Source organism: Puccinia triticina, chromosome 11A, assembly GCF_026914185.1.
Source record: "Puccinia triticina chromosome 11A, complete sequence".
Lineage (NCBI taxonomy): Eukaryota > Fungi > Basidiomycota > Pucciniomycetes > Pucciniales > Pucciniaceae > Puccinia > Puccinia triticina.
The window spans coordinates 5,517,981-5,542,656 of NC_070568.1; the positions used below are offsets into that span (position 1 = coordinate 5,517,981).

A 24,676-nucleotide genomic window follows, 5' to 3' on the forward strand; every position below is an offset into this window, starting at 1 on the left:
TGGTTTGCACAGTAATGAACATTCTGAGAAATTTGCCTCCGGACCACTCCAAGATTTTTGGAGTGGAGGATTGTTCACTCCAAAACCAGCCCCCATTTGGAGTGCCCAACCCGGCACTCCAGGCTGGTATGGAGTGAACACCCTGCCACGCCAAAACCAGCCCCCCCTCGATGGCCGGTCTGCGCCGGCCATCGAGGGCAGTATGCACACTCGATGACCAGCACAGGCCGGTCATCAAGGGCAGTACACTCGATGACCGGCACAGGCCGGTCATCGAGCGGACACACCCCTCTCGATGACCGGCATAGACCGGTCATCGAGAGGATTTATCCCTCTCGATGGGACACACCCCTCTGGATGACCGGTTTGTACCGGTCATCAAGAGGACACACCCCTCTTGATGACCGGCATCGACCGGTCATCGAGAGGATCCATCCCTCTGGATGACCGGTTTGTACCGGTCATCAAGAGGACACACCCCTCTTGATGACCGGCATCGACCGGTCATCGAGAGGATCCATCCCTCTCGATGACCGGTCTATGCCGGTCATCAAGAGGAGTGTGTCCTCTTGATGACCGGTACAAACCGGTCATCGAGAGGGATGGATCCTCTCGATGACCGGTCGATGCCGGTCATCAAGAGGGGTGTGTCCTCTTGATGACCGGCATCGACCGGTCATCCAGAGGGGTGTGTCCCATCGAGAGGGATAAATCCTCTCGATGACCGGTCTATGCCGGTCATCGAGAGGGGTGTGTCTCTCGATGACCGGTCTTGCCGGTCATCGAGAGGGGTGTGTCCGCTCGATGACCGGCCTGTGCCGGTCATCGAGTGTACATACTGCCCTCGATGGCCGGCGCAGACCGGCCATCGAGGGGGGGCTGGTTTTGGCGTGGCAGGGTGTTCACTCCATACCAGCCTGGAGTGCCGGGTTGGGCACTCCAAATGGGGGCTGGTTTTGGAGTGAACAATCCTCCACTCCAAAAATCTTGGAGTGGTCCGGAGTTCACGCCTTTTTTGGCGTGCATCCGGCATTTCTTTGGCGTGCCTAAAGCCTGACCCATAGAATAAACATGTAAGCAATCTGACCTCTTTGATTCCAGATATCCCAGTAGATATATCTGGTGCCAAATCCACAAAACATTATTGCAATCATGATCATCAAATTCTATGTATTTAACACTGAAAATGCATTGAGTCAAAAAACCATGAGAGGGTCCATGTACCAATGATCCAAATAGACCCAAATCCATCAAATTCTACTTTGCAAAAAACAAGGGGGATAATGAACTACAAATCACAAGCCACTGGCTACTCTTGGCCAAATGTTTCCAAAAAAAAGAAAAGACACTTGAGAAGCCAGGCTACAGCTTTTTCTAATCAGAATGATCTCCAACAGGTTCTGTTATGTTTAAATAGTTGTTGAGTTTAAAAAATGTGAAAATCAGACCAATTTCTCAAAGTGCTCAGGCCACGTGGGCAAGCTGCAACATAAACCTCTCCTACGGAGAGTCCCTTCAGGACCCCCATTTGAGAGGCTTTGTTAAGCTCACATTGGCGGGCCCACCCAATTGCAAACTTAACGAAGTCCCTCAAGACTTTGGGGAACTTGCAAAGCAAGCCTCCGTCAGGAGGGACTTAGAACCTACCTCCCCAAACTCACACAGTAAGATTGGGTTTTGGATGCACTATGTACATCAGTTCTACTGGTCATCTCCTGTAAACTTCTGTGTAAATAGGGGGATTCAAAGTTAACCATGCATGACTTGCATGCACTTTTGCAAGTTGGTGTTCAAGGCTTTTGTTGAGTTTTCGCCGCAACAGCCCTGTGAAAGGCCTGAGACTTCTCAGCCCAAGTGCTCTTCTGTCCGCTTCAACTATCTCTTCTGTTTTCTCCTCTGTCTCGACATCGCTCAAGACCTCAATCCTCAAGTCTCGACATCGCTCAAGACCTCAATCCTCAAGTCTTGACATTGCTCAAGACTTCTTCCCTATCTCTCTTGACATTGCTCAAGATTACATCCTCAGATTGGCTCAAATCTCAATTTGGTGAGAAAAGATCGACAACATCCTCGGTCCTCCCGTCCTCGGCTGATCTCCCTTCTTTTCTTCTCATCTTATTCCTTCTGTCATCCCAGTGTCCTTGTTCTCCTACTCTGTCTCTTCACTCTTGTCTCAGGTTGTCTCTAGATTATCAGATCTCTTGTGGTGGTAAATTCTTTTTCTCTTTTTATCCTTTTCTTCTTCATTGTTGATCTAATCTTGTCTCTTTAGCCTGGTTCTCATTTTACAGCAATTCAGACTAAATTCTAACAGCTTTTATTGAACACCAAATTTCAAAAAAAAATTCAAGCAGGCTTAGGGGGTGTAGTACAGTGTGGCTTGCATGCACTTTTGCAACTCGGTGTTCAAGAATGAACTTGAACACTGACTTGCAAAAGTGCATGCAAGTCGTATCTGGCCAACTTTGAAACCCCCTATTAGCTTGTTGGAAGAAGGAAATGCAGGAGAAAACAGTAGTATTTTTTCAGCTCAAATGATATATCCAACATGGGTAAGTATAGGAAGAACTATGAAAACTGAGTTGGTGAGCACAGACCCTGTTAAGGATTTTTTCCGGAGTGGAAGGAGTTTTGTGAAATGACTCAAATTATGTAGGTTGGACAGGCATATACTAGCTTTTGACCTCAGCAATTTTATTCCAATGTTATTGCAAGGAATTATAGGGGGCGACAGCGCGCAAGTCCCTCCTGCCAAGGGCTGCCGGAGGCTTGCTTCGCAAGACACACGCCCACAGCAGAGGACAGCGCGCAAGTCCCTCCTGCCAAGGGCTGCCGGAGGCTTGCTTCGCAAGACACACGCCCACAGCAGAGGGACTTGGTAGCCGTAGTTCGACCCGATTGCGGATTGCCTTCCCCAAATGTGGGATCCGGAAATATCCGCCCATATCCGCAGGTTTGGGAGCCTTGGATCTCAGATATCTAGTGCGTTGCGCGGTCCTTTACCAGATATCCCGGATTATCAACCGGATATCCCACACTGGATACTGGCTGGGTTGAAGTGTTGGAAAGACACTAATCCCATCGCAATGAGCACCCAAGTGAGCTCTCTCTCCCTCATTGATAACCGAATGCCTGTGCTTATGTTTGTCTCTTCTGTTACCAGCCTCGTACCCTGTTTGACAAGGTCAGCCATCGGGCACCCTCCTTGGCAAACACCCATCAGCCTAAAAACTTACCGGACTTGAAAATTTCTGTCAGATCTGGGACTCACACGTCGTTAATGCTAAGGACGACGGCTCGGCGTTAATATACATCGATCGGTTGGTAGCTCAAGCCCAATCTATTTTACCTGGTCAAATCACAAAGCACAATACTAACAATAATAAACATTAAACCAATTAACCAAAAAGGCATATTGTTCATGAAGTCACATCTCCCCAAGCCTTCGAGGGCCTCAGAAACGCTGGCCGGAGCGTCAGACGGACCGATTGTACTCTAGCCACATGCGACCACAACGTGCCCACCGATGATAGAAGTCAAGCTACCAGCGTGTCTACCTTCATCAAAGAGTGAGTCTGTTTTCATCCGCCCCTCCAATCTCTTCACGAATGTTTTCTAATTACTTGTTGTTAGGTTTGAATCCCGTACCCAGGTCATGACCCTCGAAGAAAATGTCAAGATTTTCGGCCTGACTTACTTCGGTCTCAAGGATAAGCGTCAAGGAATTGTCCACGTAAGATGACATGAACATTCAAACGGAGATATTGTTGGGTTCTAATCTTTTCTTTTTCTTTATAACAAAAAGGTCATGGCCGCCGAACAAGGCTTCACTTTGCCTGGTTCAACCGTGTGCTGTGGTGACTCTCATACCTCGACCCATGGAGCGTTTGGCGCGTATGCCTTCGGAGTTGGCACCTCGGAAGTCGAGCACATCCTGGCCACTCAAACTTTACCCCAGCAGAAGAGTAAAAACATGAAGGTCAAGGTTAACGGGACTCTGGCTCCAGGGGTCACTAGTAAAGATGTCATCCTTCACATCATCGGTACCATCGGCACTTCTGGCGGTAATGGACACGTCATTGAATTCTGTGGCAAGGTCTTTGAGGACATGTCTATGGAGAATCGGTCAGTCTTCCACCCTTTTCTAGCAATCAAGCGTAGTCTTACGCAATATTCAGTTATCCGAAAACTCATGATAATCTGTTAATCCCTTCAGGATGAGTGTTTGCAACATGTCCATCGAAGCTGGTGCCAGAGCAGGCTTAGTTGCGCCTGACGAGAAGACGTTTGAATACTTGATTGGAAAACCGCTCGCACCCAAAGGCGAGGAGCGCAATCGGGCGATTGAATGGTGGAAGTCCCTCGCAACTGACGAAGGGGCCCACTTCGATAAGTCAGTTGAGATCGATGGAGGTGATATTGGACCAACAGTATCTTGGGGTACGAGTCCACAAGATGTGGTACCGATCACCGGAAAAGTACCCGACCCTGCCCAGATGACGGATGAAGCGGCCAAGAAGTCAGCTATCCGAGCCTTGGAATACATGGGTCTCCAGCCCAACACCCCGATGGAAGAGATCAAAATCGACAAGGTTTTCATCGGCTCTTGCACCAACTCACGTATAGAAGATTTACGACTCGCAGCATCCATCATAGGACCCGGCCAACGCGTTGCCGAAGGTGTCTACGCGATGGTTGTCCCTGGTTCAGGCTTAGTGAAATTGCAGGCTGAAGAGGAGGGTCTGGATCGGATCTTCAAGGATGCTGGGTTTGATTGGCGAGAGGCTGGCTGCTCGATGTGTCTCGGAATGAACCCCGACCAACTCAAGCCCGGCGAACGTTGTGCATCTACCTCGAACCGCAACTTCGAGGGCCGTCAAGGCCCCGGTGGGCGGACTCATCTGATGAGCCCTGCGATGGCTGCCGCCGCTGCTATCCATGGTCGGTTCACCGATGTCAGAAAGATTCAAACCACCGCTCGACTACACGAGCCTAAACTAGTTCCGAAGATGGAACCCAGTGACAAAGATCAAACCTCCGAATCTCATCCGGTGGATGACGCTCCTGCTCAATCAGCTGGGGCTCCTACCCAAGCTGTTGGTAAACCAGCTGGCTTGCCCAAGTTTGAGGTTTGGAAGGGTATTGCTGCCGTTTTAGAAGCCAGGTATGTTTCGAATCAGTCTCCTAACAAATTTAGCCAGCCTTCTCCCGATATTCTCAATCTAACTTCAGAACGGTCTATTTATTAGCAATGTCGATACCGACAAAATTATCCCAGCCGTCTTCCTCAAAACGATTAAACGAACCGGATTAGGACAAGCTCTGTTCCGTTCCCTGCGATATCGAGTTGTGGACGGAAATGACGAATTGATACCTGACTTTGTTCTAAACCGAGAACCGTTTAACAAGGCTAAGATTCTGATCGTTACGGGACCTAACTTTGGTTGTGGAAGCTCTCGAGAACACGCCCCTTGGGCGTTATTAGACTTCGGGATTAAATGTGTCATAGCTACCAGGTCTGTCTCTTTTTGAGTTCTTGAGACTTGAACCATCTGTCGAAAATCATTAGCCCAAGCTTGAAATCAAACTGCTGATTGGTTGCATTTGTTTCTCTGGCGGATGATAAATTAGCTTTGCCGATATCTTCTTTAACAACATGTTTAAGAACGGAATGTTGCCATTAATATTACCGCAGAAGGACGTGGACGAATTAGCACGACTAGCGAGTGAGGGAAACGACGTGGAGGTTGACTTAGTGAACCAACGGGTGAATGCGACGTGCCAGAAGACGGGCTCGAAGGTCTCGATTGAGTTTTCGATCGACCCTTTCCGAAAGAAGTGCCTCGTCGAAGGTCTCGATGACATCCGTCTGACCGAGCTACTCGGCGAAAAGATCAAGTCCTATGAAGCTGTCCGTTCCCAGAAGTGGCCATGGTTGGACGGAATCGGCTTCGGCGGGAAAGTGCCCGTCCCCGTTGGCGGCTCTGGAGCCAGCAAAACTCTTGATTGGTAGACACATCCGCCTTGTCTTGAGCTTTTCCTTCTCTTGATCTGCAAAAAACATATTAAAGACATTCCGCCTCCATCGACCCAAATGCATTATGTTCCTACTGCATCTCGCAAGTATTCATCTTTTTCTCTTCCTTTGCTAGCCATGTCCCCTATCATGTTTGTCGCCCACAACAGACAAAAACAACAATGTTTCTTACATACTGTTAAAATCTTGAAGAATGATCATTCATGTGATTAAATTCTTGAAAATTCATCATTCATGTCCATATAACCCTGCCACAAGAGGCAAATCTTGTATGCCCTCCATGCATGTCCATCTCCGTTCCCATCCAATACCGCTATTCCACACTTTCCCACACTAGTCCACCCTTTTCTGCCTGACTTCTGCATGTCACATTCCCAGGCTCTGCTCCTCTCCAACGCTTGACCTCCCATGTCCTCTGCCTATTTTTTCTTCATTTATAAGATACTTCCTTGTAGGTGCTACAGGATGTTGAAGTCAGAATACAACAAAATATCACAAAAACCCCATTCTTAGGCCACACTTTACACGTAAGCCTAGGCTTAGGGCCTGTACCATAGCAGGTTGAAAAACAGTTTTTCCTGCAGAAATTGATTTTTTGTGCAAAATACAGTTTTTGCTAAAAAATGTGTCCCACAGCACCTGTTTTTTGGGTCATCCAGAAAACAGTTTTCCTCAAAAAAAGGCAATTTTCAAAAACAGGTCTGACCCTGTTTTTCACAGCTGTTTTTCCTCCCCCATCACCCTCCATCACCTCATTACTCCAAGCCTGGAGCAAGCCAGCAATCAATCATCTTTCTCCAGGAAGTCCTCCCTCCGCTTGGAACAAACCATCATAGCTGACCAATCCAACCACTACAACTGGATCGGTCCAAGGAAAACAAAGAGAGTTTGGAAAAAAGAGTCCTTCTGGTTTGCCCTTCATCTCTCCTCCTTTACCTTGGACCGCTCTTCTCCTTCTTCCCACTTGGATCACTCTGTAGTATTGGTCCGAAAGGAATTGTCTCTTATCTCTCCAAACAATAGAACTTGATTGTTCCGAGAGAAAAGAGAACTCAATTGTTCCGAGAGAAAAGAGAACTTGATCTTTCCAAGAGAAAAGAGAACTTGATCTTTCCAAGAGAAAAGAGAACTTGATCTTTCCAAGAGAAAATAGAACTCGATTGTTCCAAGAGGAACAAGAAATCAAATTTTTGGGGAGAAGGAGAAAGAAACCTTGGGTCCCTCCTCCTTCCCTCCCCTTGGACATATAAAGTTAAATTGATCCAACAGGAAGGAGGAGGGAATTAAATTTTGACCCACCCATCCCCTCTGATTGGTATTCCCTCCTCCTTAAATCTCTCGGGCCAATCTATGGGCAGGGCAAGGAGGGAGTTCCTCTTGGACCAACAAGTTAACAGGAGGGAGTTGCTCTCGGACCATTCAGTCCAAGACAACTGGAGGAGTGATTGCAGGCCTCCTCCCTCTTGGGACGGTCTCTCCAATCCTCTCGGATCAATCTGTCCGATCCTCTTGGACCAACGAGTAGATTGGTCCAAGAGGGGGGAGTGTCAAAGAGCGTCTGAGGTTTTCATGAGTAGGGAAGGCACCACAATGACCCCTTCCCTACTCATGAAGATTTGCAAGGGTACCAAAGATTGTCTTTGGGTGTATTGAGCTGATGGGTGGTGGAGTGGAGGAGTGCAGATATTCTGGAACCAAGTGATGGTTGTGGTACACGTTTATTGAAATCTGTTTTTCTGAATGCGGGTTTTTTGAAATATCTGAAAAGCGCAGAAAAAAAAACTGTTTTCCCTTTGCATGAAAAACAGAATTTGTATGGTACAGGCCCTTGATTGAGATTGAGTTTTCACCAGCAAGCAAGGTTTAGCGGATACCTTTAAATCAAGCCATTTAGGCAAGGGGGAGTCCTCAAGATCTGAGGGCCTCCCAGAAATGATCTGGAGCCCCAAAAGCTAGATTTCCCTGCAAAAATCTAGACTTTTTGGGTCTATATCCACAAGTGTGAGGGTCCCAGATGTGGCGGGTAGTCATCCATTGTATCTGTAGGAGAGGCTTATGAAGAATGTCTGCAGGCTTGGTACTCGTCACACAAGAAACTCGACATAGTAGCACTGTTCACGTAAGAAATCTATGACCATGTGAGAGATATACATCAGCATACTTTCCCAGCCAAATTGGCTGGCACAATGGGATAAACTTTATTTCAATCTTGCTGATGTTTAGCTTACGTGAACAGTGCTAGTGTGCAAGGTTCCTCCCTCGCACCCCGCGAGCGCCTGGACTTGTGTTAAGTTCAATTCTGTGTGAAAAATTAAAATGAGCCCATCTGCTAGGAAACGAACCGTTAGCAACTAGCCACGCACATGAATGAGTTGCCATGGTACACACACATACGGACGCAAACTTGACATATGTATGAATGTACGGTCCCAGCTTCTGTGGGTGGACGTGCTTCGCTCGTGGTTTAGTTATGGTCGATACGGACGACACCAGGAAGAGTGCCATGAAGCAAGCGCGGCGTATTGTCGAGATTGGAGACCGGACCGGGGAGTGTGGAGGGCTTACCACATAGGACTATTATCCTACAGGATATTCTTCAATACTTGTAATCAGCTGGCCGTCACCATGGAAAAAGCATAGTGACAGGCTTTTCTGTCACAAAATACGGAAGACAACAGATTCTTCTGTTCCGAATTTCTCTTCAGCCGTCGCGTCATGTTAAATGCTCGCAACCTTACCTCTTCTTCCCGAGACTGCACAACATCCACACCTAATTGTTAACCCCTTTCTCAGCACTCATCCGTGCGGAATAGATATATCGGAGCAGAGCTCACCTACTTTTGGATCCACCAACACAAGACTATTATTTTAACCTTCCGCTCTGTCCATACACGATTTTTTTCATCAAGAGTAGCCTGGGAGGACTTCACAAGCCACATCACCATTTCATTATGAAGAATATTTGGATTTTTCTGGGGTGTGCAGCCGCATTTGATGCTCGGATAATTGTAGATGAGTAAGTTGCACCCCCAACTTCGTGAACCACCTCCTCTTCAGCTTAAATTCTTTGGCTGCCTAGAATACCATATGCTGCTGGTCGCCTAGCTCGTAGACGCATGGGATTGGAACACAACTCCCCCATATCCAAACTTTTACAATTACAAGGCTGTCCTGGAAACATCTGCGGCACTTTTGGTACGCACTAAGTCCAGAATTCTCAAGGACAGAGTGCATCACCCCGGCTAATCGCCAAACCGTTGCTCGTTTTCCAATGGCACAGCCGGCGACGCCATTGCACCCTTGTTAGCTGCTAGTGATGAATGCGCCCAGCAGGACATGGCGGATAGAATCATTGATGCTGCAAAGGTCAGTGCTCTCAGATACCATGCTGTTCCACTGATTCGCTGACTGCTTGGGACCGCTCTTTCAGAACCTTTCTAATGGCATCACTTCGTCAGACACTCGAAATCAGATGATAATAACAGCCATGGCATATCGCGAGGTGAGTGAACCCATTAGACCCGAGTGACATTGATCAAAGGAACTAATTAACATGCTTGTCAATCTCAACCATCTCTCACACCGTCGGCGAAAGGCTGAAAAGAATACGCTGCCTATCTATCCCGACCTGATCCCACGTAACTCGGTATATTGCCAGAAACCTCCAAAGAACAGTGAGTTGAAAGGATTAGTCCAAAAGCAAGATCCGGCCAACGGCCCGTTGCTATTCTTCGACCATCTCGTCCACACCAACGGAAGCACCGTATTATTAGACAGCCAACCCAACACAAGACCTTTTGGTGGTGCGTTTCATATTTTTTCTATTACTCGAGCCTTATCAATCTAAATTGGATGACTTCTCAACAGAAAAAGCGGGATCCCCACCTGCAACCGGTACGAAACTCAAGCAGTCCGACATTACCAGTTCGTCTTCCACAGACGCGAAAAGCACCCCCGTTGATCCCAATCCTAAGCATTCCAACAATGCTATTCGGACGTCGTCTGTCGACGAGGGCGAAGGCAATGGTTCTTGCGATGACGCCGAAGAGGAAAAATGAAACACATCAAAAGGTACAACTTGTGGCGGAACCAAAACACGAACCATGGAGGGGATCAAAAGCAGGAAGTCGATCAGGACAAGAGAATTGCGAACCAGATAGGAGTTAATCAAAAGTCACTGTATCCGAATGCGGCTCGTTGTAACCACTGAACTTCGAAGCAGTCACGTCTTTTCTTGTTAGGCTTTGGCTGATGGCTTGATTTTCAAAATAATTTCTGCACTCACCTCTTAATAAAGTGTGCATCTGTAAATGTTGTACATAAATAGCACTAGTAACTGTAGCCACTTTTTCTCCATGGACCGTACTCATCTTGTAACATAACTTCTCCTTAACCCTGCGTATCTAGCGGTGAGTTTGCAAACAGTTTCTGATGTTGCTTATTCAAAAGAACAATCTGTTACTGTCGTCCATGAAAAAGCGGTTTGTACTTGAATTAAGTCAACAACCACAAACCGTGGCAGTAATCAGGTTTCCTTTTGCTCTGATTACATACTATATTGGACAGCGTCTTTGCAACGTTTCCAGAACACCACCTTTTGGTCCCAAAGGTTGCAAAAAAAGAAAAAAAACCCGTTTAAATATATGTAATCGTGTGAATCGTGTAAATCAGTCGTCATGATAATTGTTGATGTGGGAACGATTGAAAGGGTTGGAACATGTAGATATCAAGTTACACCCAAAAGCACAATTAGGAAGAAACGAGTTAGTTAAGACACAAAGAGATTGCACAAGATATGTAAGAGGAGAAAAAGGAGGAATACAAGGCGACTTTTTGTGATATAAGTTAAGAGCAAAATGACTGGAAACCCAAAATTGAATAGAGAACGTTGAGAGAGAGAGACAGCAGTACCTACATAGAGACCAGGAAATCGATTGCATGCGAGATGAGAGAAGTGTGCTGTCGAAGAAAGATTTACATGTGAAATGCTTTTGTGTAGGATGATAGTCTTTTTTGATTTGTATGTAACAAATGAAACGAACGAAAGGCAGGAAGTATCACCAAAAGAAAGTTCTTGCAAGTGAATAAACAATTATGAAAGTTTCAGTGTAACATCACACAGCACAGTAAGGCTATTTGTGAGAATTAGGTGAGAGTTTGCCATTCGAAATCATTCCCCAGAGGGCCACGCGTTCGTCTTCTCCATGTAGGAGCGTGGGCCTCGAGATCCGCTTGAGTTTTCCCTGGACAAGTCTGGCTTGCTCCTGGGCTTCGTTGAGGGACCTGCAATCTTCGGAGGAGTGAGCCTGATGGCTGTTGATACCGGTGAGGTCGAGCAGCTTGGCGTCCCGGGCCTGCATGCGAGTAAGGGACAAGAACAGTCTGCTTTTCCGGGCAGGCGGGTCAAGCTTGGCTGCGGCGAGACCTGAGAACTGTTGAACCTGCTCGGCACTGCTTGATTGGGCACTGGGCTCCTCCGTCGACACCTGGTTCGGGGCCGGCGGGCCGGTAATGATGATTGTGTCGGGCGTCTTCGGACCGGAAGAGGTTGTCGAGTGCGAGCTCTTCCTTTCGGCTAGTTTGGCCGCGGAATACGAGGCCGCAGATATGCCCCTGTCTGCACTTCGCGGGGAGGACTTCGGCATGCAAAGGCTCGAGAGGCATCGCTTTCGATGGCTGGTGGCAGTGCTCGACGGGAAATGTTCCTTGCCTGGTGCGCTGACTAGCGTAATGTCTTCACAAGTACCTGTCTGAATGGAATTGTGTGAGCTAACACGTCTCCGAGCGGACGGAAGCATCTGGGTTTTGATGGGACTGAGGCTCTTGAACGAATTTTTGGGAGCGAATGAATTGTCCGAGTAGACCTTAGCATGTTCCACGTGAGGCATATTCTGCTGGGTTTCGGTTGGTATTCGTGGAACTTCATCGATAGTCAGTGTTACCAAAGATTCTTTGCCCATCGTGGCAGATGGTTGGTTCTGCACCATCAAGTTAGTGTTACTAGAACCCATCCCGAACGTGCCCGACCTCGGCTTCAACACTTGGATGACAGGGATCTCATCAATTTTGTCTTGTCCCGTTGTTTGTTTCACAGCTCCAGAAATTGGAGGCTTGGTGGCTGGGTTTGCAATAATTGATTCCTGCGAAGCATCATTGGATTGTATAGGAACATTCAGATTCTCAACAACATGATCACTCTGCTGATCTGATCGTTGTGACGGAGCCGGCTCTTGAGATTCCGGGACAGACTGTCCACCCATTGTTCCGTCTGGGTCCTTCAACGTAACGTCGTCAGTCTGTGGTATATAGGAGAAGAAATCAATTATCCAACATTTCGATGTCATGTGATGCAAACCACCTCACACTTTTCTGGCTGGAGTCCCAAGGGTCGCTATTCGTAGCAAGAGAAGAATTTGTCTCATAGCTGGGTTGGGGCGGACTTGCAGATCCTGATGATTGTGAGTTTCTCACAGACGAGTCGTGGATATAAGTCCGCGTTCTAGAACTGATAGTGTTGGAGGGAGTAGATCGTAAGATGAGTGGCTTGAGACGCCGCCTGTAACTTCCGCTCATGCTGGTTGGAGAGCGCGTGATTCTGATCCCATAGGCCGCATCCGATTCCAAGTCCGGCGCTTCCGGAATCGGTTCCAACTCTTCGTCATCGACTCGCCGCAGCTGTTCTTTCCTGGAGCCTGGTCTCTCTTCCTCCTTGTCGTCACGAGAGAGGCTGGCGCGAGTAAAGAGTGGGACGCCGCCCAAAGAAAGCCGATCCATGCCAATACTGGAGCGAGATGAATTACCATCAAAGTCAAAATGGGATTTTGATGAGGACGCAGTCTTCGAGCTTTCGTAAGAATCCCGATTTGAAGGGTTAGGATGTTGATCAGTAAATTGAGGAGAAGTACAGCGCAGGAGATAGTTGACCGAGGACAGGCTTGTCCGGATGCCAGTGGTTGAGTCTTGAGATCTTCCGTTTTCGGACTTGGCATGATATCGAGATTTAGCCTCAGCAGCAAGAGTGACTGCGTCTATTCCATTCAACATGGATAACCGTTGACTAATCTTCCTAACGGTGTCCTCCGTCTTTGCAAGATCTTGAAGTGGCAAAAAAATGCGAGAGATTAGATCATAGACATCATAGATTTCACATGTGAATCTGAGGATGAAACAAACTGACCATCATAAGCATCTCCGCTGTCAATGTCCATCCATTCTGCCTTATCGGGTGCATCTTCGTAGAGAGTATCTCTGCTAGCAGTGCTTGTGTGACTCATCAAGCTTGCCGGGCGAGTGCGACGTGAAATGGAATCATAACCAGTCGAACCAACATGTTTGCTTGGAGTCAACGGATCCCCATCGGAAGCAGAAAGACTACTGAGGGCCAGTAAGGTCAGTGTCAGTATCTTTGGTGAAAAAGTGTAGTGTGAGACGGGTGTAATGTATCGAGTCTCACCTATTGGCTGCTAAGCTGGGACTTTGTAGAACAATGGAATGTTCCGTTGTCAGAGGCATTGGCGCCGAAGAGAGATCGAGGTAGGCAAGAGCCGAAGAGGGGTTTCGTGCGGACGCAAGGAGAGAGGGGTCTGGCCTAGGAGCGTTAGACCAAGTACGGAGCGGATAATAAGTGGCTGATTTTCTAGGCCAACCGGATGGAAAGGGGGAAGTTGAGTGTGCGGATGAGGGGGGGACAGGCCAAGGACTAGCTAATGCTGGGGAGACGAGGTTTAGATGGTGATCTGTCGAGGTGCGGGACAGGGAGGAGAGTGAGAGTGAAGAAGTAGAACCCGTTGGAGCTCTCAGGTCTGTTGATGCTGATGCGACGGAATAGTCAAGCTGTAGACCGTAACTGGCTGAGGAATTGGCACGTTGAGTGGTGTATGAGGTAGGAGAGGTGGCTATGTCTGGGTCTGTTGAGGAAGTTTCTTGACAGTGTTTTTGAGGTGAAAGCGAGTAGAGTGAAGTTCTTCTGGCGGAAGTCGGAGTCGCCGATGGGGAATGGTTGGCAAAGTAAGAGCGGGATTTAGGAGGAGTGCATTCACTGGAAAAAGACGTAGGAGTGATGACGAGGTAATTGCTGTCGTGTTCACTATAGCTAAGTTTGGATCTTGGGCCTCTGGGGGAATGACCATTCGTTTCGGGGTCACGATGGGATTCAGGTGTGGCGAATGTGACGGTGGCAGCACTGTAGCCTCTCTTGGGCTTCGGTAGAAATGCTATCCGTTGTGAGGTTGGTGATTGGGACGGTGTAAGAGATGGGTCGGCGGCGGAGCGAGATGGGAGAATTGACGAGTGAGCCGAGTCGACGCTGAACTGCTTTAAAGGATTGGGCTTGGGTCGTCTGGAGATGATCGAATGAGCCAAGCTTCTTTGGCCGTCAGTTTTCGCTGAGGGGCCTGCTGTCTCGGGACGGCGGCGTTGGCCCTGGGTTTCGAGCGTCTCGTTCGGATAGTCTTCGACGATGGTCTCAAAGTTGCCGAGGCTGGTGTCGCTGTGGGCAGTGGCTCCACCACCAAGCTGGGGGTAGATGGGGAGATGGGAATTCTCGACGATGGTGCCGGGTTGGCTCTCTAATATGTGATTGTCGATTCGGTGTTTGACTAATAGCCCACTGAAGTTGAGCTGTCGAGGCTGTTTGTTTCGATATGCCATCTCTCAGGCCTGACAGAAAGCTAGGAGGTGTCGGGCCACGTGTGAAACGCCCACGCACATAGATATTTGGCAAGAGCTCGTGGGTTGTCTTCTGTAGCGCCGATGGATGCGACAGATGTCCATGTTTTATAGCAGGGGATGAAACATGGCGGAGGATTGTCGAAAGGAGAGGACATGGCTCTTTCGGACTGGCGTTGAGAGTGCGCTGGTCTGGAGGGCAAGCCAGTCTGAGGGCCTGGGAGCCGTGAACGGGGCAAGCTCACCGGGACCACCCAGAACTGCTCGAATCGTTCGAATATGGCACTCGCTGCTAACACTTGTGCCAGCTGTCGATGGACCTTCATGAGATGGGGCATGCGCACGTCCACCATCCACGTCAAGCATCCCCCGAGTCCTAAGGGCACAGAGAAGACCTGCGGAAAAATGGGCGGCACGTTTCGCATCGGCAAAGGCCACTTCTCCATGGATCTTCTCGCCAAACTGATGATCAAAACGAAACTGTTCTGGTACTCGCCCGACCGCGTCCAGCTGGTACCGGCCATCAAGGGAGTGTTTGTTGTCTCGATGGCCGGTACTGGCCATCAAGGGTGTGTACGCTCTCTTGATGGCTGGTACCGGCCATCAAGGGTGTATTTGTTGTCTTGATGGCCGGTACTGGCCTTTGAGGGTGAACATTGAGTGACTGATCTACATCTGTTACTGAAGTTGGTAAAAAAAGGTAAGGATTCTAAAGAAAGCTAGAACCTAAGATTCAACTACCAAAGGAAGATAACCATCTCAACATGGGAAAAAGTATTCTTCAATTCTATTGGAAAAATTGAATGATCAAGTCAAACACTTTATCACTTCCTGATTTCTGTTCAACTTCCTCAACTCAAAATACATTACTCTGGGCTACACATGTTGATAGTGAAAATACTCATGTGCCACTTGATTGAGCCTGTGCAAATAATGTAGACTTTTGTGTCAACATTGCATTTCAGTAACAAGATGAAGCATTCAATTTTCCCTGGTAGTTAAAGGCGGAGGTGCAATGTAAAAGAAATATTTTTGATGATTTGAATTGCTAAGTGAAGCCGACACACTTTGAAAGAAACAAGTTAGAAGAGTAGAACAAGAAATAAAGTAGAGAAACTTGAGACCAACATTTAGAGCAACAGAGATGTGAGGTGAGGCAGGGCTTGAAGGATGGACTCGGAGGGAAGAACAAGGAATGGACAGAAGACTGTGTAGAGTTTGTTAGTTTGAGAGTTTGAGATGTGTTTTATGAGAAGCAGGATCTCACCAGACAGAAAGGACTTGAGTTCGGAGGAAGAAGATAGAAAAGAAAATAAGAGTAAAGAGAAGAGAGGAGTGAAGCGAGGATAGTTGAGGAGTATGAGTGTCAAGATTGAAAGGGAGGATTTGAACAGATAGTCGATTGATCTTGAGGTGGTTGATTGAGGTGGGTAATTGAATGGAATGAAGAAGAGCGAGAGAAAGCGAAGGAAAGAAGAGAGAAGTGAGAAGAGGAGCTGTCACAGGTGTGACAGTGTTGTGATTTTTACACTCCCCGTGGCTGGAGAGATCAGGCCGAGAAATGCGGGTCGACGGTCTTTGTGAGATTTAAGACTGAAGATTTAGTGGCAGCCTTTGTCAGGGCATCCGCCAACATGTCGAAGGTGCGGATGAGGACGATCTTGATGTTTTTATGTTTCAGTTCCTGTCGAATGCCTTTAGTTTTGAGGTCAATGTGTCGGGTCTTAGGATTAGAACCGAATTTCTTCAACTTGTTGTCGAGACCCTTGTTGTCAATGTAATGAGATGTTGTAAATTTTTCTTTGAAATCTTGATCGTTCATCATAAGCCGTTCGTTGAGTTCTCTGTTGTCGATGTAGTGTGTTGCTGCGTCTACTTGAAGATCCCAAATGTCAGAAAGTAAGGCCTTCAACCAAGTTCCTTCGTGAAAGGAGTCTACTAAAGGATTCAGTTCGGCCTCTGTGGATGAATATGTTACGTTGTGTTGTCGACTGCTATTCCAGGAGACCAGAGCTCCAAATAGGTAGCAGAGGTATCCAGATTGAGATGTTCTGAAGACCGGATCGTCCCCCCATGAAGCGTCGCTGTAGATTTCAAGAAGCTCATTTGGTTTGCGGATTTCTAGGGTGAGTTTCAGGTCTCTAGTGTGTCGTATGTATTGCCAAACCTTTTTGACTTCATGCCAATGAGTCATTCCAGGTTTAACTGAGAAGCGAGCAAGACTCGAGACTGCGAAGCTGATGTCCGGGCGGGTGTATCCGGCAATGTAGTTCATGAGACCAATTGCTGATCAATAGTTGACGTTTTCCTTCTTAAACAGCGCATGATCTTCGTCCGAGGCTTCCTTCAGTTTGAGATTGGGAGTGAGAGGTGTTGTAGAGGGTTTGGAGTTTGACAGACCGAGTTCTTCAAGACCGTGTTTGATGTGTTTTGGTTGTGACAATAGGATCTTGTTGTCTAGCCTCTCGAATTTCATGCCTAGGATAGTGTTGGGTTCATGACACGATGAGTTGGAGAACCGTTTTTCGAACTTGTCCTTGAAATTGTTTCCCGGTCCCACCAAGACTAGGTCATCCACATGAAAAAACAATCGAGAGACTCCATCGTCGCACAGATAGAGGCACGGGTCGCAGTTTGACTCCTGGAACCCGACAGATTCTAGCCATGACCCGAGTGTCTCGTACCAGTTCTTTGGAGCCTGTTTGAGTCCGTACAGTGCCTTCTTGAGCTTGAGGTACGGAGCGCTTCGATTGACACCTTTCGGCGTTTTGATGTAGACATCTTCGGAAAGAGGAGCGTGTAGAAAGGCCCCTTGAACGTCAAACTGGGTGATTGATAAATTCTGGTGAAGTGCGTAAAGAAGGATCATTCGGAGTGTTGATACTTTACCGGTTGGAGCGAATGTTTCACCATGATCTACACCTTCGATTTGATTGAAGCCTTGCACGCAGAGTCTGGCCTTATGTTTCAGAGGATCGCCGTGGCAATTGTCTTTGATTTTAAAGACCCACGTAGTGTCTAGCGGATTGGGAGGTTCATCGAAGTGATCGTCCCAGACTAGATGATTTTCAATTGATGTTACTTCTTTTTCGATAGCATCTCTCCAGAATTGCTTGTCTGCACACCTTATTGCAGATTCGAATGTGCTCGGTTCATAATAGTGATGAAAACCAAATCTGGTAGGTGGCTTGATGGTTGATCAATCCCTTAGAGTTCTGTGCTGCGGTTCAATCTCTTTCGGTTGATCGGGATTGGGCTTTAGAATCCGAGTAACTTGTTTGTCTGATTCTGAGTCTGAAGAGTCACTATTTTCTTCTTCTTGACCGATCTCCCGCTGACTTGGCGACTCTGAAGCGTCGTTTCCTGGTTCTTCCGCTGCAGTGCGTTGAGTCGCGGTCGATTCTGAGATTTCAGCCAATTTGTCCGGGTGAAATTCTTCCCAGTCCGAAGCAATTTGAATTTCTTGTGGGCCCTTCAGAAAGCGCACGTGTTTAGAGTCGATAACAGCGCCATTTTGACATATGATTCTATACGACTGAAGTAAAACGTTGAAACCCACAAGAAGCCCTTCTTGCCCCTTTACATCGAACTTCTTCCCCTTTACTCGGTTCATGTTCAGCACAACAGCGGTGGTTCCAAGAGGTTTGAGGAAGTCTTGCGGTAAGCTTTTCCCGTGAACGAGTTCCCATGGAGACTGGGTTTGACCTTTTCGCGGAATCTGATTCAACATCAGGCAGCAAGATTTGAGTACCTCGTGCCAGAAGCTTTTAGCTATTCCCAAAGCACGAAACGTTGCCCGCATTGACTCAACAATAGTTCTATTTGCTCGTTCCGCTCTACCATTGTGTTCAGGGTGGTAGGGTTCGGATATCAGCCTTTGGATGTGATTTTTGTCGAGGAATTTGACTAACCTGTTCCCCATGAATTCTCCTCCTCCATCGGAGCAGATGAGATTGGGGAAGTAGCCTCGTCTCTTGCTCTCAGATTCGAGTATGTTGATTAGGACATTGGTTGTGTCGTCCTTTCTTGCGATGGGGAATCCTGCAAGGTATCCAGAAAAGTTGTCGACTAGAGTGAGAATGAATCTAGACTTTATTTTCGATTCCGGAGTTGTAGGACCGATCAAGTCCAGGTGGATCCTTTCGAAGACTTTGGATGTTGAATCTGATTTGTTTTTGAAGGATTGTTTGGTGATTTTGGAAAGAGTGCATGCCTTGCACTCAAATTCGTCTCTTTCCGTCTTTGAGATTGAGCTAGGAATGAATTGTTCGATGCGTTGTAACGAGGCGTGTCCAAACTTCTCATGAATCGATTTGAGAGATTCAGACGCTGCCTGTGAGAAATTTGCAGAGTATTTGACAGTCCCACCTACAGCGTTCGGATTGTCTATAACAAATAGATTGTTCTCGACCTTGCCTTTGAAGCGACAGACTCCGTCCTTTGCTACAGTAAAACTGTCTCTCCTCGCCGATACTTCACATCCCTTTTCTAGCAGAACTCCAGCGCTGACTAAGTTGATGACAATGTCGGGAACGTACAGGCACCCATCGATGGAAATCGTTGATTGTCCCCATTGTAGGGTTACTCTTCCTATACCCTTGATTGGTAAGGTGGCTCCTTCCTTGCCGGTTCGGATCACGTCCCGATCGCCAAGTTCAAGTTTGTCGAAGAATTTTGTGTTGTTGAATATATGCGCAGATGCGCCACTGTCCAACACAATCTTGAATTTGGGGTTGCCGATTTCGGTCCATAGCGTAACCAATGACAGATAGTAATTTACGTTGTCGCCATTTTTGCTCGCTTGCCATTTTGCTTGAGCGTCTCGCCACCATTCTGGAGCTTTTTCGGAGTGCAGGTGCCAGCAAGAGTCCGCCGTGTGATTCGCGTTGTAAGACTCAAAAGTGGTTGTGAAACCCTTTTGCTGAATGGAGAAGGGGATGAAGGAGTTGCAAGCTCTGCCCTTCTATACTACCAGCTACAAGACCCACCAAGCTCAGCTTGGCAAGCTTTAATTAGGTGATAGGAGTGAATGCTCAAGATGAGTTTATTCGATACACTTTATAAAGATTTGTTATTGATATATAAGGGTTGTTATGAGTATAGTTGTAAGTGTTGAGAGTACAAGGTGGTGAGTGAATCACTGATCAGTAATAAACTGAGGAGCTACAAATGAGGGGGAGAGAGCCCCTTATATAGACAAATGTGAGGGATTTTAGCTCCAGGGCAGCCCCAGTGAGGGATTTTAGCTGGCCTGCGCTGTGTACAATTTATGCGAGGGGTGCATGCATGATGCAGGGAACAATGGCATGTGATGCAATAAAACCAAACAAAAGTGGAGGTGAAAGTTCTAGAATGCGGAGAACAATGGCACAGACTGCAGTGGCAGTGCTGGATGATGTCATGCAGCTAGAAAACAAAGGCAAAATAATATATGCAGTGGAGATACCATGGAGTAGGGAAAGGTGGCTTGAGGTGCGTGACAGGGGTCAACAGGGTGCTACAGGTTGTCCGGAGGGTCTAACTTCCAGTGCAGTGGGGCTACAGTTACACTTTCAGTGGAGACTAGGGGGTAATTTGGCCGTAGATTCCATTTCTGGGGTCCATATGGTCGTACCATGAGGCATTCTATGACTAATTACGCAAATGAGAGAAAAACTTTTGATTTTTCCCATTTTGTATACCACAGCGTCTTGCTTGGGATTGTGATAGCCAGGAGTGCATCTCTTGGAACTGTTCGATCCGGACGATCCTTGTCCCCCTTTTTGATTTGGCCTCTGCGTTCTCGTCGATACCAGCGCTGCTTGAGTCGATGATGAGGACTCCTTGACTTCGGCTCGATTTTCATTATTGAACTGTGTCAAGTGGTTGCAGACAAATTGTACCGTTAGATTTTTATCGGAGTGCATGATTTGCCGTTTCAGGAGTTGCAAGTTATCCGGTAGTTTGAATAGGATAAGATAGGCGAGTATGTCTTGTGGAAGATCGATTCCTACGTCGACGAGTTTCTTAATCGCAACTTTGATGTCCGTTACAAAAGCTTCCAAGGCATCTTCTTTGAATCTGACATACAGAAATTCGTTGAAAACTCTCGCGCGATTCGCGGATTCATCGGACGCGAAGCGATCTTTGATAGCCTTCCAGAGATCCTTTGCGGATCCTCGATTGTCTGCCGTGACGATGTTATTGTGCATCACACTGTCCATTTTCAATATGAAAAGAAGCTTCAGCTTGGCGTTGACGTCGTCTGCTAGAGGTATGACGTTCGGTGGTTGAGAGTCTAGAGCAGTGAGAACCCCCCGTAACTCTAGCAGCGCCGTGATTTTGTCCTTCCAGATCGAGTAGTTTTCTTCCGATAGCTGGGGTGTTGTTTCCAGCGCCGTCTTGAGCATTGCTTGCCGGAAGCCATCGCTATTCGTCGAACCTGCCATCCTCGTCGTATCAATGATCTCAATCGACGGTACCTGCTGTCGTCCTGCGCCGGCTTCACTTGTCATAAAACGGTCGGTCGAAGGCTTTTAACCGTAAAAGAAATATTTTTGATGATTTGAATTGCTAAGTGAAGCCGACACACTTTGAAAGAAACAAGTTAGAAGAGTAGAACAAGAAATAAAGTAGAGAAACTTGAGACCAACATTTAGAGCAACAGAGATGTGAGGTGAGGCAGGGCTTGAAGGATGGACTCGGAGGGAAGAACAAGGAATGGACAGAAGACTGTGTAGAGTTTTTTAGTTTGAGAGTTTGAGATGTGTTTTATGAGAAGCAGGATCTCACCAGACAGAAAGGACTTGAGTTCGGAGGAAGAAGATAGAAAAGAAAATAAGAGTAAAGAGAAGAGAGGAGTGAAGCGAGGATAGTTGAGGAGTATGAGTGTTGAGATTGAAAGGGAGGATTTGAACAGATAGTCGATTGATCTTGAGGTGGTTGATTGAGGTGGGTAATTGAATGGAATGAAGAAGAGCGAGAGAAAGCAAAGGAAAGAAGAGAGAAGTGAGAAGAGGAGCTGTCACAGGTGTGACAGTGTTGTGATTTTTACACAATGGCTGGTGTGTGTGTAAAGTGGTATTTCTTATGCTCTGGGGTGCCGGTGAATAGAAGGCGAAAAAGAGTATAAGATTTCGGTCAATAGAGAGCTAAAAGAGAACAAAAAGATAAGAGAAAAAAAGAAAAAGAAACAAGACTAGAAAGGAGAGATGAAAACATCAGGTGCTTACCTGGGGTGCCGGTGAATAGAAGGCAAAAAAGAGTGAAGAAAAAAAAGGTTCACCGGCACCACAGGAGGAGGCTTTTAGAGTGAGAGGGAAAACAGGATACAAGCATAATCTAAGTACATATGTCAATAGTGAGATATAACCATACTCCATAACAGCCACCCCCTCGAAAAGACTCCGACAACTGATCAAAAAATTGAGCAGAAAACAAAGAAACAGAAAAGGAAAAAAAGAGAAGAAAAAGAAAAGAAAAAAAATCCAGTTTTGGTCGAATATCTGTAAAAGCAAAGTAGATAATGTGTTGTCATCTTGATTTCACACCATATTTGATTAAGGGTAAGACGGACAATTGCGGGGGGCGCATGTGTCTCGCAGCTAGCGCATGCTGTCCCCCCAGGTACTTGCCATAGTGGATGCCGCTCATGTTGGAGCAGACATTTTGAGGCTGGCTAGAATCCTCTCAAAAGGCATCGGACCAAGGGCTTTGGTCATGATATCGGCAAGTTGCTGGTCGGTTGGAACCCACTCGATGGCTAGACGTTTGCGATGCAGCTGTTCGTTGGTGTAGAAATACTCCCGCTCCGAGTGGCGCGTGCGTTTGTTTGCAGAGTTGTCCTTGGAAATTTTGACGGCCGCATCGTTGTCGCACATCAGTCGAGGAGTGATGATCTGATTAGTCATGTCAAAAAAGAGTTCCTTGAGCCAGACTGAATGTCTTGAGGCCCAACCAAGCGCCATGAACTCAGCGTGGCACGTCGATGTTGCAACGGATGGTTGACGTTTGCTTGCCCAGAGTATAGGCGCACCAAAAAGCGTAGTGATGGAACCGTGAGTTGACCTCGCAAATTCCCCACCCCAGTTGGCATCCACCCAAGTTAGCATGTCATAATTGCCAGTTTCTGGTTCAATAACCAACTCTCGACATCCAGTTGCTTTGATGTAACCAAGAGCGTGCTGGACCGCAGTCCAGTGTCGTTTAGTTGGTGATTTGGCAAAGCGCACTAGAAAACCGACGACAAAGGCCAAGTCCGGCCGCGTTGCCACCGCCAAGTAGTTGACTGATCCCACTATGGACAGATACCCATTCGGGTTGATAATTTCCTCGCCAGCCTGAGTCGAGGTGAGAGAGTTGGTATCCTTGATGGGCACTGCTCGTGGAAGAGTTGCGTCCGTAGTGAAAGTGTCAAGGATCTTACGGGTGAGAAATGGCTGAGATAGAATGATTTTCGATGGGGAGGGGCGCTCGACCTTGATTCCAACGATGGTGTTAAGTGAATCTTCCCAAGTCGTGCGCAGTTTGGATTCTAGTGTGGCCCAGAATTCGTTCATAGTTGCTGCCGAAGATGCAGTCACGACACCGTCATCTACGTGGATCCAAACCAGGATGGTTTCGCCATTTCGGTGCAGATGATAGAACGAGTCATCATAAAAGCTGAACCGGAAACCAATCCCTTCCATCACCTGTACAAAATGCTTCCACCAGCAACGACCTCCCTGTTTAGTTCCGTACAAACCTTTGTCGAGTTTGAGTGACTTGCCTTTATGTTCGTCAGGCACAACCATCCCATCTGGGACCTTCACCCAGACGTCTTCGTCGATTTCGCCATGGAGATAGGCCGCGGTGATATCAAAAGACTCAAGTAGCCAACCGTTTGATGTCGCTACTGTGAAGAGCATCCGCAAAGAAGCAAACGTTGCCGTAGGCGCCCACATATCGTGGTAGTCTTGACCAAATATCTGGCTAAAACCGCGAACAATATAACGAGCCTTGTACTTTTTGATTGAGCCGTCCTGATTCCGTTTGATGTCGAAAAGCCACCGCGCATTGGTTTCCTTTCGACCGGGCGGTACGTGCTCGAAGTGCCAGACGGACATGTCCCAAATATTACTTAATTCGGTGTCCACCGCAGCAGCCCACTTGTGTAAGGGTCCAGTAGACCCTCACTGATGAGATGGGTAGAAAGGGCGCGGGGAGCGGGCTAGAAGCCGTCTGGGAGGTTTCTAGGTCCAAACTGTGGGGGACTGGATTTCAGGCTAGCCGGGAGAGAGGAGGAACTCTCTCTGTTAGTCTAAATACAGGCAAATCATGAAGAAGGAAATCGAGGAGAGAAGAAACGGGGTCGAGCTTACCTAGCCGGGAGAGAGGAGGAACTCTCTGCCGGACTAGGGAAGCGAGCAGCTCGGACTAAGTAATTCGATGCGCGGGGGTCACGTAATCCCGTGACCCTTCGTGTGGAGCCCCATTGATGAGGGGGGGCTTCACAGTCTCCCCTCCTATATGAAGATGAAAATAGGAGGCAGAGTGGGAAGAACATTGGCGGGGACTGAGTCGGGGCGAGTGAAAAGTGGGAGGAAATTGATAACCGTGAAAATCAGGAAGGGCCGTTTTGATAGAAGGAAAAAAGGAGTATAGGCGACGGTGACAAAATGATTGGGGGTTTGTGGCATTGGGACCGTGGCGGCGCGACGTTGCAACCATTGTTGTCAGTTTGCGCGGTCGATCTTGAATGTGTCGTGTATCAGATGCGATGTTGGTCTGGCATTTGTCGGGGACTCTTGTTGAACGGGGAACGGGGTCGATGGTAGTAGGACAAATTAGAAAGGTGGGAACTGATGAGTGGAGGGGAATGAATAAGAGATCAGGGGTCTTGGGTCGTGGAGGAGGTATCGGTCGAGTCAATCGAAAAATCTTTGGCGGTGTCCGAAGGCCTGTGGGGGTGAGGACGCGTAAGCGTCGCCCAGCATGAAACTCATGAAGGCCTCG

The 24,676-nt window shown here is 47.5% G+C and overlaps 3 protein-coding genes across 3 annotated transcripts; 2 read left to right on the forward strand and 1 right to left on the reverse strand.

The window, feature by feature from the left end:
• Nucleotides 1-3,086: 3,086 nt before the first annotated feature.
• PtA15_11A533 (uncharacterized protein) lies at nt 3,087-6,013 on the forward strand (the record flags this gene model as incomplete). The annotated part of the gene is made up of 9 exons (XM_053161451.1): nt 3,087-3,098; nt 3,164-3,184; nt 3,259-3,320; nt 3,411-3,569; nt 3,634-3,733; nt 3,806-4,125; nt 4,217-5,164; nt 5,250-5,516; nt 5,632-6,013. The coding sequence occupies 9 exons, from the start codon at nt 3,087-3,089 to the stop codon at nt 6,011-6,013; spliced, it is 2,271 nt and encodes a 756-aa protein (XP_053025396.1).
• Nucleotides 6,014-9,153: 3,140 nt separating this feature from the next.
• On the forward strand, nt 9,154-10,095 carry PtA15_11A534 (uncharacterized protein; the record flags this gene model as incomplete). The annotated part of the gene is made up of 5 exons (XM_053161452.1): nt 9,154-9,232; nt 9,318-9,403; nt 9,468-9,539; nt 9,633-9,840; nt 9,905-10,095. The coding sequence occupies 5 exons, from the start codon at nt 9,154-9,156 to the stop codon at nt 10,093-10,095; spliced, it is 636 nt and encodes a 211-aa protein (XP_053025397.1).
• A 1,074-nt stretch (nt 10,096-11,169) lies between these two features.
• On the reverse strand, nt 11,170-14,686 carry PtA15_11A535 (uncharacterized protein; the record flags this gene model as incomplete). Its single annotated transcript, XM_053161453.1, has 4 exons — nt 11,170-12,333; nt 12,401-13,131; nt 13,215-13,408; nt 13,491-14,686. The coding sequence occupies 4 exons, from the start codon at nt 14,684-14,686 to the stop codon at nt 11,170-11,172; spliced, it is 3,285 nt and encodes a 1,094-aa protein (XP_053025398.1).
• Between the last annotated feature and the right edge of the window lie 9,990 nt (nt 14,687-24,676).